Source organism: Cryptomeria japonica, chromosome 8, assembly GCF_030272615.1.
Source record: "Cryptomeria japonica chromosome 8, Sugi_1.0, whole genome shotgun sequence".
Lineage (NCBI taxonomy): Eukaryota > Viridiplantae > Streptophyta > Pinopsida > Cupressales > Cupressaceae > Cryptomeria > Cryptomeria japonica.
Window position 1 is genome coordinate 742229815 of NC_081412.1, and position 21768 is coordinate 742251582.

Sequence of the window (21768 nt, forward strand, 5' to 3'; positions counted from 1 at the left end):
GTTCAAATAATGTTGAAGTTGAACCAAATGATGACCTTGGGCTTGATGCTTCAGATGAAGATGAATATGGAGATTAAATCACATATGGCTTGTAATTTGAATTTTCATTGTGTCATGACATTTTGAGACTTGAAAGTTGAATATTATAATTTTTACAAATTATGAATATGATATTACGATATTATGAATATTTCTAGGCAATTATGGATTTATGTATGGGAAAGTTACATTGTATGGATTGTAATAATCATAAATTTGATGATTGTACATATATATATATATAAAAAATTGTCATACCGACAAATCCGTACCCATACCCATACCAGTACCTGAATCAGTAACATAGAAAAAAAGAAAGCATGCAAACAAACATGGGGATCAAAGCAAGCTAGCATCTACAGATTTACATCTTGCTCCATTGTTGATCAAGCAATATGTAATGTCGCCAACTAGGAGGCTGCCAATTCCCAATGATTAACATACATCACTATGCACTTAAATCAGATTAAATTAAGAAACAATTAATGATTCATAATACATTTGACAGTTAACATACTTAAGCCCCAATTTATTACTTCTCTCCTAATCATCAACCCTAGGGAGGATGGGGAATTACTTGTCATAGGGTGCTTGGAAACCAATCTACATGTAGGCTCCCTCAAGGCTTTAGGACCCCGTCCATATCCCATCTTGGGATTCACCTACCTTGTGAGGAATTACTCCGCCTCTCCCTAACAAAACCAACCAATCCTCTTAAGGGGCAATGGCAAGTGATTAAGGATTAGGCTATAATATTACTAACTTCTCATGCATTATGAATATATACGAAATTAATTATGACTGTCATGCGTATTACAGTCTATATTAATATTATTATCAAATTCTGCATAAGAACATTATCAGGCTTCATATATTAAGCACATCCCCGTGCATACCACCAAGAACAGGGATGTTACTGCCTGTAACTTAATAACAGTTCTGATCTGATCTGATCCATGGTGATCCCCCTGGATGCTTTTGATTCCTTTGCTTTATATCTCTCAATGTGAGGGAGAAGTCACAACTCTTCGTCATGTATGCCCTTTGGCAAGAGACGCACCCTTTCACCATTAGCACCCTTTGAAAGAGTGCAACTCTTAATCATTTCTGCCCTTTGAAAGGGACAAAACCTTTCACAATCAGATCTGCACTTATTATTTAAATCAGAAATGCACTTCTGATTATTTAAATCAGATATGCACTTCTGATTCCCAAAATTATCCCCCCTTCAAATGAGTTCTCTTCTCCCTTTTATACCTCATATTTGGGGGAGTCACAACTTATCATCTCATGCCTTTTGACCATTCATTAACTTTAATTATATTTAATTATATTTTTTATATCATAATTTAATGATTATTTTTATTCTTTTGTATTTTAATTTTATTATTATTAATTATTATTAAATCCTATTCAAAGGGGGACATTACAAAATATGTGACCTGCAACGGTAATCAACCTTTGCCAACCAACAAGTCACTACCAAGAAAAAATTGTGTGGCCAAAATGGCTTGGGCACTTCTGATTTAGTTTTTGCAAAGTCTACTTGCTTTACAAAAAAACTACCCGATACCCACAAAAAAAATTGGCTCTAAAATCAAAACCCAGAAAGCATTTTCCTTTCCAATATGCAAAAGATGCATGTTGATAAAAAAATCAGCTTCAACCTGCACGTAAAAAAAGTCACGCCATGCTATTTGACCAACATTTTTTGCAATATTAACTTATTATCTGGAAAAACTAACACATACCTAGATGATATTTCATTGTTGCAAGCAAAACCCAGAAATCGTTTTGCGATCTGATATGTAAAAGATGCGAATTTGATGCAAAAACAAAATGCCTTAACAAAAAATGGCTACCAAATTATGCATGCACTAGTGTTTTGAATAAAAAACTCACAAGTAAATCAGACTAGCAAACTGAGATCAGACCTGCTCTGATACCATGTAGGAACTTCCAAAATCTCATAATAGATTAACTAGTACTGGCAAGCTAAGAGATTGAAGAAAACACATAATGTGCAATGCAAATGGATTAACTAGATTGATTGATTAGCTTAGGGATAAGTACAAATATATAGCAGAGCACTACCAATTAGAATAGAAAGTACTAGTTAGAGAATAGGCATGTGATCTTTATACACGATTGCACACCTAAGCAATCAATATCCTAACAACTAGCAAACTTATTTAGAGGAATATTCCATGCAAAATATTCTACACTAACAAATAGGTTACTAGTTCATCTACATCTAAGAGGAATTGGAGAAAATACTTCATGCACTCAATAAAGTGCAATCAACTACCTCAAAAAAGGCAGAGGACTTAGTGTATGTGCATTCAAACTTGCAACTCCTTTCGCACAAAGTGGCTAGAAGGAAGTAGAATATCAAGCCACATCATACTGATTTGGAGGCTTCCACTTCCTATCTTGCTCTACTTGAGGTTGAAGATGAGCCAACTAGCAAGCATGTCAATGCCAATGGAATTGTTTGTGATTCTTCTAATTTACCAATACTTACATCATCTAATATGGATGGTGGTGATGATATCTTTGTAAACCCATATGATGATGCTTGACCAGTGATGGCTGATTGATGACGCTTGACATTATTATTATTTTATTTTTAATACATAATGTATATCATGACTCAAGTTTGACTAATTGGCATGGTAATATTTTTTATTCATATTGTGGTTTTGTTTATTATACAATATATGATGATATGTGTGGCATTCTGAACCTAGTTACTATTGCAAATATGTATATTTTTCTATAATTTATATGTTTTTGCATGGATGAACCAAACCCCCCCAAAAAAATTGACTGAAATTGCGAACCAAACCCCCCAAAAAAATTGACTGAAATTGCGAACCAAACCCCCCAAAAAAATTGAATGAAATTGCGAACCAAACCCCTCCAAAAAAATTGACTGAAATTGCAAACCAAACCCCCCCCAAAAAAATTGAATGAAATTGCGAACCAAACCCCCAAAAAAATTGAATGAAATTGCGAACCAAACCCCCACACTAAACCCAAACTAGTACCAAGCCTGGTAACTTAGGTGTAAAGCACATATTTACATCAACACACTGCTATTGATCATTTCAAGGATATATTAATTGTTTCAAGGGCATTGACACTAAAACCTAAGAAATGAGAAAGAATGACTGCTGAAATTCACTAAAAACAAGCACCTTCTGCAAATCCCAATCTGTTCCGAGAAAAGATCTTAAGCTAAAGTTTGGTTTAAAACTTTAAGTGTCTTTGTAGTCTTAATGTCCTTCTGACTCCTTTTTCGACAAAATATAGAATCTTTTGTGAATAATCTCAAAAATTTAGCTTCAAAAATCTAATTGTTGCTCCAATTCATGATAACAATACCTTTAATCCATGAAGTTGTCTTAAAACAGCTAAATTAAAATGCTGTTTTGTGAGATAGTGCAGTAAACATCCCATCAATGCAAAAGACATACCTCATACCTGAATGAAAGTGCACATGTGGCTTTCGTCTTTTGACCCATTTGTTGTAAGCACTAATGAGTGGAAATGTTTTCCACACCATTTGCTTGCCTTTTTCAAACAGCAACCAAATCAAATAAGATAAGGCATGATACAAATTACCCTTAAAGAAAGCTGATCACAGGAACATTTTTTTGTACTAAACAAATAAAGTTATATTTGAATACCTTGGTGGAAAGAATGACATACTGACAAAAAATGTCACAAGCATCTACAAATTGTAGGTATTGTTGTGCCACATTTAAGATGGACATGTTAAACTTGCACTGAGAGCTGCTGGAACATGAACTTCCTTCCCAAAAGGCCAATCGCATGGTCAAGGTACCAAACAAAAGCTACAAATTAATTTCCAAGTGAAATGTTCAAGCGTTTTTCTGTGTTGCTTAATGCTTTGGATACTTTGTTCGCTTAAAAAAATCATCATTGATTTTCAGCTATTTATTAAGCATAGTCATTTCCACCATTCAGGAAAAGCAGTTGATTCTTACCTCAGGATAGCTCAAGATATACATGGGGTAAACAAGTAACATCAATCCAATAAATAAAGAAGCAATGCAATACAAACTTACTTGAAATCAAACCGTTATACATGCACAGTTGTAATTCTGACCAAATATTTGTTATCTGCAATTTGCTGCAAATTTGACTTTTTATTTTGAAAGTTGAAAATTACTACTAAAGAGAATCTTCAACTATTATTGTTGTTATATATGCAAGAGATCTAAACTAAACAAAACTGATCACAAAAACTGGAACATGTAACATGAAATCTGAATGGAAGGACATTATCTGTTTTTTGCATCGTTGAATTCTTCATCATTACAATTAACAGTTTAAGAACAGTACATAAGATGACAGCTAATGTTGCTAAGAAGATATGAGTGCCAACACAAGTCTAATCACAAATTCTTCATCATTAGAATTAACAGTTTAAGAACAGTACATAAGATGACAGCTAATGTTGCTAAGAAGGTTTAAGTGCCAGCACAAGTCTAAACACAAAAAATTGAACATGTAACATGAAATCTGAATTGAAAGGACATGATTCATTCTTTAATTCATTGGAGTGAATTTGTTTATCTAATAGATTTATACTATCTAAAAGGAAAGATGAACATGACAAATTATTAAAACCATACCGTGAAGCTTCACTACTGTTAAAATAACAGTTCTAGAACAGTACATAAGATGACATAATTTTGCTAAAAAGGTATGAGAGCTAACTCCAGGCCAATCCAAGAGACAGAATGGGTGCTGCACTTGGACATGAATAGTCCTTCCAGTCTCCTCAATTATTGTTTCCATCCTAATAACTATTTTTACTATTATTTAACTCAAAGCATAAAGGCCTTTTATAGCACTTAGAGGTATAAAGGCGTTAGTATAACTGGCATTCTATTCCTTTTTCCAATTCTAGGATCATTTCATTGTAAAGCACAAATGTGTAAAGATGTGTGCCTAACTGCTGAGTCGCTGACCACAACAATGACTGAATAACTGACAAATTTACATAAATATTGGTGAATGACTGGCATAATAACTGATGATGCCATGAAACAAATGGCATTTCCTGCATAGCCACCATAATCCCACATGACTGGATAATCTTTGCTGAGCCTAGAAGTTTGAGAACAATCCACAAACAACGAGATTCACCTACTTAGTTGTTCTGTTAATTATGTTGAACATACAATGGAAATGAATGAACAAATGTGAAAGCACCATTGCATTTATAAAAAAGATAAAGAAAGTGGTATTTTTCAGATGAGTACAAAGCTGGACTGAGTGGCAAAACTGTGTCATTTGCATGGGCCAAATCTAGAGATGTATAATGTGGCATCTGAGAATGTGTTACAGAAATGGAATTTGTACTGTATTCAACATGCATCACCCATTTCCATCAAAACCCAGAAAAGGGAAATTATAGAAACAAATGGGTTCCGAAATTGAACTGTTTACATAGGATATTTGCACTCCGATGATTTAGCTTCTTTGGCCATAACTTGACGAGAAAAGAAACGATGTGCAGTTGGAGGATGTAATCTCCATTGATGATTCAAATTTATCCAGTACTATACATAAAGCTCAACACATTGACATGCAGCTCATATTGTCATTTGTGGGAAAGTGAAAATGTAATGTCCCCTATTAGGGTTTAACTCAATTTTCCCTAAAATACCTAAATGGAGGTATGGATTATATTTGGAAATGTGATTTGCTGACTTAACGTCTTGATTTAGAACTGCAATCAGATTAGTTATCAATAGATAAACATATAATCCAACAAGTTACAAATAGAACTCTATTCATCATCCTATTAATCATAAGTACATATGGGTTTCCTTTGAGGCTTTACCCAATGACTCATCCACACTATGAAGCCCATGGGAAATCATACAAGGGGCCTTGAGCCTGTCAGTTTTTCCAACTGATGTGTCCAAATATCCTCTATGAGAAGCCAACCTCAATGTTCAAGGGTTTGGAGCAGTGGCCAATTGACAAGATTAAAACTAGGGATAAGGAGCTAGTTATATCCTCTACACTTCAGGCTCTGTTAGACCTAGGTGGGTATCTCTTAAACAGTACTTTTATAATCCTAATTCTCTTCTTATAGTACTGTAATAAATATGCTCTCAATGCATGAAGTAAATCAGAGAAATACTTAACTTTTACTGGATATGGCTTCTATCTCTGGCTTATGTACTTTGAATCACTGTGAGAGTCAATCTATCCTACTACTGAAAACTTAAACTCAAAATAAAAACTGAATGTAAATAATGATAGATTTTCTTTCATTCCAAGTGCCAAGGTTAGCAATCCATTACACATGACCAATGCCTGTCCATTGGGCTAGATGAACCGTTATTACAATATAAAATATGTGTGTACTGCAACATCTTTTGCCTTATATAACTAACACCTGATATTAGTCATAGCATAAACTGAATTATCTAGTTGCATCCCAACTAAGTATGATCTCTACAAAATCCTTGTGAACGAATAAAGCAATTTAATCTCCTACTTTATAAGAAGCTAAAATTCATACACAATCAGCAACACAATGCAGAGGTAAAATCAAAAAACCCTTGATTTATTGATTGAACAAGATTTTGGAGCACAGATGATGAGAACAACTTGAAAACCATTAAATTCGATTCCAAGATGTTTTTGTAACTGCAAAGTACTTCACATATCCATTGCAAAAAGACTGCAAAGAGACTTCACATATTTATTGCAGAACCTATGGACTTTTTGTGTGCAAATTTACTCTTAGCGAAAAAGCTTTTACAAGACTTGAATAATACTCCTAATCTGAACTTAGAGACTCGACACAAGGCCCTAAATATCCTTTTATAGAATAATCAGGATGCAACAAGCTTTGGGCCTTTTACAATCTCAAAAAGCAGTAGGTGACAGCCTGACAAAGCAAAACAAACAACTTTTTAGATCTTCTGTCAGAGACAGACATTCTCCTTCTTCTCTCTGCAGGTGGTAGTTGTTGTAGATGATCTGGAACTCTTCTTTTCTTCGCATGATCTCTCTTATCAAGATGGAGGATCAGATAATCATGCAGATCCATTGAATGCACATGGACAGAGAGCAGCTTACCATATCTTGACAAAAGATATACATTAAGAGAGAGATTAAAATTCTCTAAGAACATCATAAACTAGCCACCTAATCAAAATTAATATCCCTTTACATCTATATATGCCAAGAAAACAAGAAAAGACAAAAATTCAAAAAAAAGGCAAGAAACATTAGCTAACTGCTAAATTAAAAAATTTAAAAATATAGAAACAGAGAGAGAAGAATTAGAGAGCTTTCAATCCTCCAATTGTAATTAGTATTTCATATCTGATACAATCAATTCACTCTTCCTTGGCTGGTCAAACAGACAAAAAGAAACTCTCTTCGATAACCAATGTCTCTTCGACAGGGATGCACTTAACCACTTCATGTTTAACACGTCTATGGGTCAGCTTGGTCAACAATCTTATCAGACTATCGTGGAGACTTCATATGCTTCTCCCTGGACACGTAGCGTTGGGTCGCAAAATTGCAACCTGGCTTTCGCTTACATCATCAAACCTTGCAAGGCTGAACTTTGTTCATTTCTTCTAGCTCCGTGGGCCCCAGCACAACACGTGGCAACCTCTTGCTACTACGTGGGCTAACTTTCCAATGTTATCTCCTAGCTGCGATCATGTACCTAACATCTTCTGTAACCGTTCATGGGTCTATTGCAACAATGCAGATCATAGTAACAGTTAACCTTGACTACTGCAATCCGGCGCCATACATGCACCTGACTATCCATCGAAACTTCGGAACCATCACTGGCGGTTTGTCTCAACCATTGCGATCTTGCCCCTAACATTTCATGTCACCACGACGCACGCTCCAAGTTGGATGGCAAAAAGCATATGAGCTATTGCTCACTTATACTACACTCACCGATCAAAATAAAAACTCGATATCGCCACCATACTACCAATGTGGGATAAATGGTTAAAATCATTACACACACAGGTTTGTCCATTTAAGCAAGCACCAAATAGCTATCATTACACCAGCATCCATCTTGGGAGTTTTAGTAGCTCTCTAATTAGCAAATTGATGGCTAACGCATGGGGCCGGTCAAAGAGACGGATTAAAAGGCTCAAGTTGTAACTAAAGAGACCGGGAACGGGTTGTAACAGGTCAACACTCAAACATAACAAAAAGGGAAAAGGAAATAGGCACCAACGCTAGGGTTTAGGGTTTAAGAATCGGGGTTTAGATTATCAAGCCATAAACCTAGACAATTTTAGCACAAAAGGCAAAATTTTGCACAACCCAACAGAGCCTACCCATCGAGTTCAAGGGCATGGAAGTACTTTTGTCACTCAACTTCCTAAGGGGCAAGGAAGTACATCCATCATTTGGCCTCCTAACTTAACTCGAAATGAACCTGGCCACTTGCTTTCCTTATATGCCCATATCTTCCCTCCATAACGGGACAGCAGATTGGATGAAGCATTAAAGAAATCAATGTATTTATTCTATCATGCAGTGATTGCATAGTAACAAGAATAGCAACATATATATAATGGTAATCATGTATTATCCAAATAATATGCTTATTTCACATCCATAGAAATAGTAATAGTACAACCTAATCAGAATGTCACATATTATCATTCATACCAAAACACTCAGATTAGTATATAGACTATTGTCTTAATTCGATACTATTGGGACTATGAATCTTGGTTTTTATCCAATGCTTATCTTTCTTCTGTCATGCCTTCCCTTTTTGAAGGTTGTGTGTTGTTTTTAAATATCCTCACTCGTATGGGAAGTTGTCCTTTTCCATGTTGACCCTTCCTTGCAAAAGTTGCTATTCCTCATGAATATTCCTGTCTTAACTAATTAGTGGTTGCTGTAATCGCACCTCTTTATTTGCTTGATGATGTGTATGATCATAAACCGAAACCATCGCATACTCTTATTTTGTATTGTTAACTTACATATGTTTATGCATCAATGAAACTTAAGGATGCTAGCCTTCGAAGGAACGTAAACATTGCCTTCATCTCTACTTGTGAAGATTTACTTCTTAGGATTTAGAAAATCTTGGAATCTTCTAATTAAGGCAATTTTCTAGGCATACTTCTTTTGTCTACCTTCAGGGCGAGGGCATGACAATCTACACTTCCCAAGATTGCTTGTCTTCAAGCAATTTCAAGTTTGGATGATTGAAAATCTCCTCCTTCCTCATGTAGCATCTTCTATAGGCAAGCCTTTCCACTTGACCAAGAATTCGGGAATATTCTTATTCCTTAATCTCTTCTCCCACATATTGAGGACGGTTTCAAGCTCCAAAATTAATTTGCCTTCATCATCAAGTGGAGGTAGTTCCACCCACGAGGTAACATGTTGCCCTAGGGCCTTTTTGAGTCGGGATACATGGAAGACATTGTGGATTTTGTTGTTCCCCGACAATTTTAATTCATAGGCCACTTCACCTATTCTTCTCAAAATTGTACAGTCCATAAAATCGGGGTTTTAGCTTCTCTGCTACGCGGGCCTTGATTGAAGACTACTTGTAGGGTTGTAGCCGTAAGAAAACCAAGTATCCAACTTCAAAGGTTCTCTCGGTTTGTTACCCCTTTTTTTTTCCGCTTATAGCCCATCATAAATAAGGGTCATCATTTTCGCAGAGCTTAAGTCTTCATCAATCGAGTTTCGTACTCATCTGTTGAACCTTTTATAAAGTTCAAAATTCAAGTTCAAAGGAAATGCGATCCATTAAGTTCTAAGTCTTCATTAGCATAGTTGTTGAACTTGAACTTTGAACCTTTCCGATTCAAGGTTCAAGGTTCAAGGTTCAATCGGTCTTCTGTCTTGTGTTTTGCGGCTGTCTCTTTAGTACTAGTCTTGTGGTCGCTTTGAACTTGAACCATTGAACCTTTTTTTTGAAATGGTTCAAGGTTCAAGGTTCATTCCCGTGTCATTGAATGTTCCTTTTGTCTCTTTATGCCTATTCGCAAATGTTGATCTTTTGTCATTGAACTTTGAACCAATGAACTTCTTTTAAAATAGTTCAAGGTTCAAAGCAGTGTTTCAAATCAGCCCGATGGTGTTTAGGAAGAAAAGGAGGCGCGATGGAAACAGAATATTCCTTGTTTTCCGTGTTTTCAAATTTTAATTATGGAAAACAATCATGAGAAAGCATGTCGACTGTGTGAAATTGATTTTTAATTAATGAGCATGTCAGAACTATATCAAATCATGAGGGGTTTTACACGGATAAATGAGCTGGGGCGAAGCATGTTTTGGTACTTTTCAATGTTTTCCGTCCTTAAATATGATGCTTCTCAGGTAAGACAATTATTGTTGCCGCTGGCGAAGAGTAGAGACGCGGAAGGTAATTTAGCTCAGTTTTTCTGAGGGTTACACAGTTTGATGGTGAAGACAGGTGAGTTCAATTGCTTATTTCCCCCTGCTCTGTTTTAGTTCTGAAATTGGAATAGTGTAATTCTTTGCCTCAGAGTTGAATGTTGTCTGATTGATGCAATTTTAAGCAAAAATGAGACCGACTCTTCCAAAATTGGGTCGAACTTGATTAGTACCCTCCCAGAATTAGATGATACAGCCTTTGTTCAAGATGAGTTACATAATTTTCTAGAAAGGGCTAAGAACCCAAAAGCCAATTCCATGATGGGAAAGATAGTTCACAGTGGTCTGGTTGAGGCCACCGCATTGCCAATTGCTGCTCCTTGCCCAGAATTAGTATATGCATGCATGAACAGATATGATGCTAGTAATAGGTGTATTAGGGCCAATAATGGAGACATGCTAGTGCGGATTGACAGAGAAACAGTAATGGCTGCAATTGGAATTCCTCACAAAGAGTCGTATGAAGATTGGTCCATAGGAACCTCATATGCATTTTTCTCTGAGAAGAAAAGTGTTTATCGGAGCGACATTGCTAGAAACTGGCTCCTTAAAATACAAAAGGGAGGTTCTACGTTGCCTAAACCCTTGACAAGAGAGCATTTTATTACAGAAGTAAGAGATATTGTGATTCTTTTGAATAGGCTTAAGGAGAATTTACATGCCTTCCATTGGGAAGACTGGATGTATTTTTACATTCAGGTATTATTATCTGGTGAGAAATACCTTGACTGGGCGCAAGTAATTGCTGAGAGATTGCACGAAGGTTTGAGTAATTTTGTTGGAATAGCTGGTTTTCATATGACTTCCTACCTGTTTTATATTTTAGCCTGTATTAGAGAATGGCCAGGATTATATCAAGAACCTTGGGTTGATGGAATGAAAGTCTATGAGTTCTATCCACATTTGCAGATACAGAGGTACACAGAAAACTTCTTGAGATGGAATGATGTCTTTGTGGGAAGATTAACTTTTGAGCTGCAGGGAAATTTGAATAATAGAATGTCACCTGAAGCATTAAAGTTGGTCAGTACATATGGGAGTTGTTTTATTCAATTTCCTAGATTTACTTATATTAGAATTGGTGGCTTTGAAGATGAACCTTTCAAATTGCCCAGATATGCTCTCGATAGTTATGTACTCTTAGAAGTTTGCAGACAGTTAGCTCATATTGATAAGAAATTAGGGATGAAAAGTGAGTCTGAAGCAATTTTCCCAGTTGAACTTGGATATTATAGTTGCAAAACTGCTTCTGATGCATTGAACTTAGCAGTGGAGCTCAAGAAAATGAATTTGCAGCCTTATAATTCTCGGCAGGGGTTTGACAGCAAAGAATATGCAATGAAACACCTGAATGTTGATGTGAACTTTTCACATATACCCCAATTAGAAGACTACTGGGAAGATTGTCGTGATGAATTTGAAGTCCAGAGAAGATTATGGTCAAGGTTCACTCTACGGCAAATCATTACTTTGAAATTGTCAATGAACATAGCAGGAATACAAGAAGAGGAAGGTGAAGATATATTGGACCCGGAGCTCAATGAAAGAGTTCATGAGCAACCTATTCCTAAAATTGACTGGGATAGGAGAGAAGAAGAAAATATTCAATCTAGATCCTTTAATGTTATAAGGAGAACAGAAAAATGGTTTAGAGACCGTAGATCTGGAATAAGATTGACCACTACCTCAGCCGAGAAATCAGTTGAGCAACCTCATGCTGTTGTACCAATTTCTTCTTCTGACATTATCGTTGATATTACAGGTGTCACTAATACACAAAGTGAGAAGGTTCAAACTAGGAGATTTAAAGAATCACTATTTGGCCCCTCATCAGTTCGAGTCACCCGTTCCGTAAGTAAGAAGAAAAGTAAAGAAATTTCAGGAAAAGAAACTATCATAATTCTTGATAGTGAAGAGGCGCAAGTGATTATGGGTGAACCGGAAGCAAACATCCCTGCAGCTGAAGATGCAGGTAAAGAAAAGGAGCAACCTGAGGAAAACCCCAATCAAGTGACTACTTTGGCTTTCATGGATTCATCTGAATATCAGACGCCGCCAGCAAAAGAATCTCCAAATGTTTCAAGGTGGTTAGGAGCTTCAATTAGTAAGAAACGAAATGTAGTCCCTATTAGTGTACCAATGGAGGATATGGTGAGTAGATGCCTCGGGAAAACACCTAAGTCTAAGAAGCTAAAAGCAGAAGCTATGCTGGAAGTGGATGAGAATACAGGGCATTGGGTAGCTGAAGTGGCTGGGCCAATTTCAGACAAAGATCCAGAGAATGCTACTGAGAAGGATTTTGCCGTTGAAAAGGTTGATTTAGGAACTGCTTCAAGGGCTGCTGACGCAAAACACCTAGAGTCCTCCACTAAAAGAATGTTATCCAGAACATGGAAGGATGAGAAGGACAAACGGGAGTTGAAACAAGTTGTTAAGTAGATGGCAGAGTACATCAATGCCATACATCATCCCAGTCCACAACCCCTGTCACAGGTTTCTCAGAGTTTTGATCCTAAATCACCCATGAACCAAAATTTATTGGATAAGGTTCAGAGGAATCGTATGATGGCGGAAACCTTCGAGGAGTGGCTTGAATCCATAATTCAGCAAGGAACAGCGTATATCACCAATCTGATCAGGGTGTACGAGGATGCTGTAACTGTGACTCAAGAGCTTGAAACAGAGGTGTCGGCGTGGGAGAAGGAGAGGAACAAATGGGCTGAAGTATTGATTCAGATGAGAGATGTGCAGAAATATGGTGTCATGAAATTTCTCGCAAAAAAGGCAGTAAAAGATTTGGATGACAAGGTACTGTATGTAGCCAAGGCAAATATTGAATGGAGAAATTCAATCATAAAGCAAGGTCACAAAGAGTCCATTAAGCTGTTGAAAGAATTGAAAGAACTCATTGCCGTGATGCAGAAAGACTTAAAGTGCATTGATGTACAACTTCTTAAGGAAGATGGACAAACCATCGAGCAAACAATAGATATGGTGGAGAGTTTCAAAGGAAAGATGAACTTGGTTAAAGAATCAAAGTCTTTAACCAAAGATGACTTCACCAGAGTAGCTCGAATTGAATCTATGTTAGTTGTCTGTTCAGATCACTTGGAAGTGCACAAAATTAAAGTTATGCAAGTGAATATGGACAAAGAAGTTTGGAAGCAACGCATCCTGCACATTGGGCTCCCACATTACTAGGTTGTTCATAACTTCTCCGTGGCTCATATGGAGTGGCGAAATATACGTGGCACCACACACACCCATGAGACAATTTAAGCCGTTTTCTGTTCTTATCATTATAGCTCTATTTACGGCTCTTGGTCGTTTAGTTAATTTCAGTTACAAACGGTTGTTTCTTGAAACTTTGGTTTTAGTTAATGGGTCAGTTTCATTTGCTAAAAAAAAGACAATTTAGCTTGGTGGCTATAAATATTAGTTATGGATGTTTTGGCACCAGGGGATAAAAATTTTGTAAAAAATTGAGAGAGCAGACTGGTTTTACTTGTTAATTTCAGTGAAATACCCATCTTTGAATGGAATGGAATATATGATACAACTTTAGAAAACCTGTGGTTTTGAATATATAAAGATTTCTATTGGAATAATTATGTGTTCATGTATCGGATTCCTTTCTCTGATTTTTCATTTTAAGTTTGTGAATCAATTTGATGAATGAAATTAGCTGAAAGCATTTGAATATTTTGATTCCCCTTGTCCTGTGAGACATGAGCGAGTATCAATCAGAGTTCAAAGATCTTTTATCATCCTATGAGCTAATCTTTATTTGAAGTTTAATGTCTTAATATGAATTTCATTATCTATCATGAAGCGTTCACGTTGTGTTGACAAGTGAATGTTAAAGCCTTTTGTTTGCTTTCTGGTTAAAAGTGAATTACATGATTAAATTTATTCAAGATTCATTGAATATCATATAGGGAGTTGTACCTTTATGCAGAGGGTAAAATAATATTATTTACCCGACTGTTGGTTCTCACTGGTTTTCTATTGGGCAACAGGAATATTTCTTTTGAGAGATCCAATCTGTTAACCAACACGGTTCGATTACGATCGGCATAGATTTTATTTTGGTTTTGTCCATGATGCAAATTTTCCTTGAGTGTGTTCATGATATCCATACTTTGCTGCACAAAATCCTTGGCCCTTGGCACTCGACATTCTTGAAGAGCTAAACTCCCAAAAGAGGTTGCTTTGTAACCATATAATGCCATGAATGGACTCATCCCAATTGACGTGGTGGGTGGTATTGTAGCAGTATTCACCAAGGTGTAACCATTCTATCTATGCATTATGTTGGCATGTGGCATAATTTCTCCAACATCCCTCCACCCATTTGTTAACATTCTTTGTATGTCCATCTATCTAAGGGTGATAACTTGTACTAGGAGTAAGTTCAATTTTTGCTAAACAAAAGAATTCTTGCCAGAATAAGATGAGGAATCAGCTATCTCTATCACTAATAATGTTTCTTGAAAGGCAATGTAGCCATAAGATTTTTTTTGACGAAAACCTTGGGTATTTGGGGAGCTCAATACTCGGTAGATATTGCCATGAAGTGTGCATACTTGGTAAGGTGGTCCACTATTACATATATACAATCCTTTCCTTGAAGCTTGGTTGATCCTATTATTTAATCCATAGAGATGCTTTCTCAATTTTTATTTGGAATTGGCAACGGTTGTAGAAGACCAACTTGGTGGTTGTGCTCAGCTTTGTTTCTTTGACAAGTTATACACTCTTGTACATGTTTAAGGAGATCCTTCTTGAGATCTTTCCAAGAGCATTTTTCCCTTATTTGTTTGTAGGTCTTGTAGTACCCCTGGTGGTCGGCTAAAGGATTGTTGTGAAATTCCTTGATGATCTTGTCTTTCATTCTTGAGTTGGGTACAATGAATATTTGATTCTTGTACACGATAAGCTCTTCAACTATTTTTTAGTGTTCATTGGGCATGTTTCCTCTTAGGATATCATTAGCTTGTGGATCCTTGACGTATTCGGCAATGATGTCATTCTTCCAATCAATTGTTATGCTTGTCATGAAGTTCAAGTGGGGTTGCCACAAGAGAGCATCTACTACTATGTTATTGGTCCCTTTCATGTATTCAATGTTGTATCTTGCTTACCCACTTTTGTTGTCATCATTTAGGTCCTCTTGGTTCAAAAAGAATCTCATCTATTAGAATTTGTTTTAACACTGAACTTTCCACAAACTAAATATTGTCTGAACTTGGTTAGGGCATGCGTGATGGCTAACATCTCCTTATCATAGAGGGACTAATGCCTCTCGATTTTGGTAAGCTTGTGGCTTTCATATGTGATTGCATGTTTATTTTGCATAAGGACTACTCCAATGCCCTCCCCAAAAGCATCACACTGCAATTCGAAAGGTAACAAAAAATCGAGAATGGCTAGGACGGGGCTATTAGCAGCAGTCAAGAAGGAAGACTGAGAGGGGGGGGTGAATCAATCTTCACCGGAATACCAAACTTACACACAAAACACATACCTGATAAACCACAGTAATAAGACAGATAAACAAATTGAAAGCACAACACACAACACCAGGATTTTGATGTGGAAAACCCAGTTAAGGGAAAAACCACAGTGGGAACCTACCCACAATAAGATGATACTCTGCAGTGGTATGTGAAAATAATACAATGGGGAATGCACATGCATTCAAGCACACTGCCTAGAGTACACTGCTCAAATGATAATGGCCCGGAAGGCTACAACCCTCAGGGAAGTCTCACTGACTTACAACAAGATTCGGACTACAATCTAGAAGAAATGAACTGAAAGAATAGCATCTCCAAATGCCAAATTACGGGTTCGGTTAAGCACAGATGTCTGCCCTGCAACACCAATCTCACCTCTCAAAACCGAAGGATAAGTCACTTGTTCCCACATAAACCTCTCTCTAATAATGCAGACACAACATCGACACCTAACTTACATGAATATATCACCTATATATACAATTCATCAACCTTGATAACAAGGTCAGCTAAACCCTCAACCCTCAATTACAAAATTACATCACATGATACAAAGATCGACCACCGGACCAATATAATGGTTTACATAGCATAACATGGTCCTAAAACAAATTTCCAAACGCACGTCACCAAAAATCATGCCAAGATCAACCACAACACGCTACTCCACCAAGAAAACCGCATAACACGAAAATCATCACCAGTTCATAGAAACCACCAAAAACTCGCACAATGATCAATGCGGATCGCCAAAACAAATAGGACATGACTAAGAAACACCAGCAAGCACGTTGGAATCATCAGGAACATCTGCATCAACACCATTTATCAAATCTTCATCAATCAATATCTGAAAGCTCGAGAACACATCCAATCGGCAACTATCACGAAGAAAGATAACTTGCAGAGCGCCAAATCATGATCCATCTAAAATGAAGATACACAAGACCATCCGAAGCAATATCCCAAAGTCTCAGCATAAGACTTGATCACACCAAAATATACCAGAGGATATACCGAACTCTGCAAAACAGTGATCAACAAAACAAAACAACAAACTGGATCATAAGATCTTCCCAATCTGCAATCACCGGAGCAATACACAGGAATATGTTGACATCAATGACAACAACATATCCTAGCAACAGCAATGACCAACAATATCCAACAATCTCCCCCTTTGGCATTGATGGCAACATATGAATGTGAAAAACAGTCAATGCAAAGAAAAAAAGATATCTTCAGCAAACTCCCCCTAAGATCAGGACATATAAAGTAGTTGTTCACATGATCTCTCTCCCCTTTTGACAACAATGCCAAAGATCTCAAAACAAAAAACCAAACTCTCCCCAAAAACACAGACTACTCTAGCAGAGGAGCAGTATCAACTCACCAATCCGGATAAAAGGATAAGACTTGTGAAGTCCACTAGATTGATGCAACTCAATGCATCTAGTTCTCATCAGGAGGGGTGGATACCCCTAACTTCTCTCTCAAATAGACAAGTGTATCTGCAAGCAAAGGCTTAGTGAAAATATCAACAATTTGTTCCTTTGTAGATACATACTCTAGCTTCACCTTCTCTTCATTGACTTGCTCTCTCAAGTAATGATATTTGATTGACACATGCTTAGTCTTCGAATGTTGCACCGGATTCTTTGACATGTTAATAGCACTAGAATTGACACAGTATATAACAGTAGGCTCATCATAAACAACTCTAATATCTTTTAACATTTGCTTCATCCACACAACCTGAGCGCAATTACTAGCAGTAGCAATGTACCCAGCTTCAGCAGTAGATATAAGGACATTGAATCTTGTTTCTTACTAGCCCATGAAACCAACTGCTTACCCAAAAAGAATGCTCCACCGATAGTGCTCTTCCAGTCATCTACATCACCAGCCCAATCAACATCAGTGTAGGCACATAGCATGAAATCATCATTCTTCGGATACCATAAACCATAGTCCACAGTTCCCTTCAAGTATCTGAATATCCTCTTCACAGCAATGACATGACTCTCTTTCGGATCAGCTTGATATCTAGCAGCCATGCACACAACATGGATAATGTCCGGCCTAGTCTGAATAAGATATAGCAGTGCACCAACCATAGATCTGTACAAACTCTAATTAGCTTTCGGGGATTCATCATTCTTAGATAATTTACAACCAGTCACCGTACCGGTTTGGAGTCATCTAATCCAAACTTCTTCAGTAACTCCTTCACATACTTAGTTTGTAATATGAATATACCTTTTCCAATCTGTGAAATTTGCAAACCTAAGAAAAATTTCATTCCGCCAATCATAGGCATCTCAAATTCCTTCTGCATATCACCGGCAAACTTCATGATCAAGTTATCATCACCACCAAAGATAATATCATCAACAAAGACTTCAACAATCAGGATGTTATCATTCTCAATCTTGAAATACAGATTATTGTCAACAGCACCTTTAGTAAATCCCAAGAAAATTCCTTCATCACTTCCAGCATCATACTTTCCTATATCCTCATCTCTCTTGATATAACATTTGCTACCAAATACTCTAAAATATCTCACAATAGGAACATGACCAAACCAAAGCTCATAAGGGGTCTTACCGGTATCACCTTTGATGTGAACTCTGTTGAATGTGTAAACAGCAGTACTAATAGCTTCTCTCCAGTAGATCTTTGGAACATTTCCTTCAATCAGCATAGTCCTTACAGCATCCAAAATAGTTTTGTTCTTCCTCTAAACAACTCCATTCTGCTGAGAGGTTCTAGGAGCAAATAATTGTCTTCTAATCCCCCACTTCTCACACAATGAATTGAACTCACCGGAACAAAATTCTCCACCTCTATCAGATCTCAGACACTTCACCTTCAATCCAAACTCAGTCTCCACTTTTGCTTTGAATATCTTGAATAATCATCAATTAGTAGCATAAAATATCTATCACCCTGAACACTTCTAACATTTGTAGGTCCACATAGGTCAGTATGCACAAGATCTAGTAATCCTTCTAATGTATAATGTTTGCTCTTGAAAGAAATCCTTGCTTGCTTACCCAACTGACATTCCTTACATACTGAATTAGCAGACTCAACAATCTTAGGCAGAACTCTAACAACATGTTTAGAACTGATCTTAATCATTGAATCAAAATTGACATGACACATTCTCCTATGCCACAACCAACTCTCATCAATCTGAGCAATCAAACAACTTTTCTCACCAGCATTCAAATAAAAAATGTGACCTTCAGTCTTAGTTCCAGATGCACTCTATATCGGAAGCATTCAAGATCTCGCATTTTCCATCATTAAATTGTAGATCATAACCTTTATCAACCATTTGTCCAACACTCAAAAGATTATGCTTCAAACCTTCAACATACAAGACACCATCAGTGTTATGCTTACCATCAAAAGAAATAGAACCTCTCCCACGAATCACACAGGCTTTCTCATCTCCAAATCTAACTATTCCACCATCATATCTTTCCATACAAATTTGCTTTTATCACTGATCATATGATGTGAACAACCACTGTCAATTACCCATTCATCTTTCTCTTCAACTTTAGCAACTAAAGATTTATCTTCAATAGCACAGCTAGTGGAATCAACAGGTACAAGTCCATCTTCCTTAATGGCAAGATATACAACTTCATCTCCTTTCGATTCTTCATCTATAATACCTTCGTCAGCAGCATAGTAACAGTTCTTCTGATTCCTATACTTCAAGTTAGGCTTGTAAGGCTTATCATACTTCTCATGTTTCTCATATCTATCATTCCTATCATGCTTATCAAACTTATAATGCTTGTCATACTTAGCCATTCTCTCCAAGCATCTAGAAGCAAAATGTCCTATCTTATTACAAGAGAAACATTTCAAAGGTAACTTTCCATCATACTTACCGGTACCTTTAGGCAATCTCCAAGCAATCAGTGCTTCAAGTTCATCCAGCTCCCTTTCTTGCTCTTCCATCTCTCTTCTCTCTCTTTCATATCTAGATATCTTGCATTCATCAGGATCATACCTCTACTTACCGAATACAGATGCAAATGCTCTAAATGCAGTCTTAGACTTTCCATGTGATTCACCAACTTCGCTCAGCTAAAATGCAACAAGCTTTCCAACTAGCATATCTCTTGTCACTGTAGTTACACTTCGGATCTCATCAATAGCAGCAACCTTATGTTTATAGGCAGGAGGCAAAGATCTCAGCACCTTAACAACAATTTCATCTTCCTCAATGGTTCCACCGACACATTGAATACCTAGGACAAGATCGTTCACCTTAGCCATGAAAGAGTGTATGTTCTCATCATCTCCCATCTTCAATGTTTCATACTTTCCTTTTAAACTCTGCAACTTAGCAACTTTCACCTGTTTATCACCTTCATACAGAACCTCAAGCTTCTTCCAAACCTCATGAGCGGTCTGAAGTCCCATCACATTTGTCATCTGAGAATCCGTTAGGGCACGAAGCAATGCTTCCTTAGCTCTAACATTGTGTCCAGCTTCCTTGATCTCATCAGGAGTAGACGGTCCATTATGAGGAACAATATAGGTATTCTTTGTAATCTTCAAGTAATCTTCACCAAGACATTTCAAATGCACTTCCATCTGGTTCTTCCATATAGCATAGTTACTTCCATCAAATCTCAAGACTGTCCTTAAAGATAACACCTTGAGTTGCCATCCCAGATCTCCCCAAGCGGTTAAGCTTCTATCAAAGGATTTGGCTCTGATACCAATTGTTAGCAGCAGTCAAGAAGGAAGATTGAAAGGGGGCGGGTGAGTCAATCTTCACCGGAATACCAAACTTAAACACAAAACACAGACCTAATAAACTACAGTAATAAGACAAATAAGCAAATTGAAAGCACAACACAACACCAAGATTTTGACGTGGAAAACCTGGTTAAGGGAAAAACCACGGTGGGAACCTACCCACAGTAAGATGATACTCTGCAATAGTATGTGAAAATAATACAATGGGGAATGCACATGCATTCAAGCTCACTGCCTAGAGTTCACTACTCAAATGGTGATGGCCCAGAAGGCTACAACCCTCAGGGAAGTCTCACTGACTTACAACAAGATTCGAACTACAATCTGGAAGAAATGAATTGAAAGAATAGCATCTCCAAATGCCAAATTACAGTTCCGGTTAAGCACAGATGTCTACCTTGCAACACCAATCTCACCTCAAACTCAACACCAAAGGATAAATCACTTGTTTGCACATAAACCTCTCTCTGATAATGCAGACACAACATCGACACCTAAATTACATAAATATATCACCTATATATACAATTCATCAACCTTGATAACAAGGTCGGCTAAACCCTCAACCCTCAATTACAAAATTACATCACACGATACAAAGATCGACCACCGGACCAATATAATGGTTTACATAGCAAAACATGGTCCTAAAACAAATTCCCAAACGCACAATACCACCAAAAATCATGCCAAGATCAACCGCAACATGCTACTCCACCAAGAAAACCGCATAACACAAAAATCATCACCGGTTCATAGAAACCACCAAAAACTCGCACAACGATCAATGCGGATTGCCAAAACAAATAGGACATGACTAAGAAACACCAGCAAGCATGTTGGAATCATCAAGAATAGCTCCATCAACACCACTTATTAAATCTTCATCGATCAACATCTGAAAACTCAAGAACACATCCAATCGGCAACTATCACGAAGAAAGAT

The 21768-nt window shown here is 37.1% G+C and overlaps 1 protein-coding gene across 4 annotated transcripts in view; it reads right to left on the reverse strand.

The window, feature by feature from the left end:
• The window catches only part of LOC131061428 (uncharacterized), a 122760-nt gene that overhangs the window by 9342 nt on the left and 91650 nt on the right, over positions 1-21768 (reverse strand). For 2 of the 4 annotated variants that reach the window (XM_059209982.1, XM_059209983.1), the window contains exons 3-4: positions 3732-3868; positions 3526-3615 (exon numbers count right to left, since the gene is read on the reverse strand). In XM_059209982.1, the coding sequence (XP_059065965.1) occupies positions 3526-3615; positions 3732-3868 (227 nt within the window). Of the gene's footprint in view, positions 1-3518; positions 3616-3731; positions 3869-21768 lie in introns of those variants that run through there. The other 2 variants (XM_057995096.2, XM_057995095.1) reach the window with 2 other exon arrangements.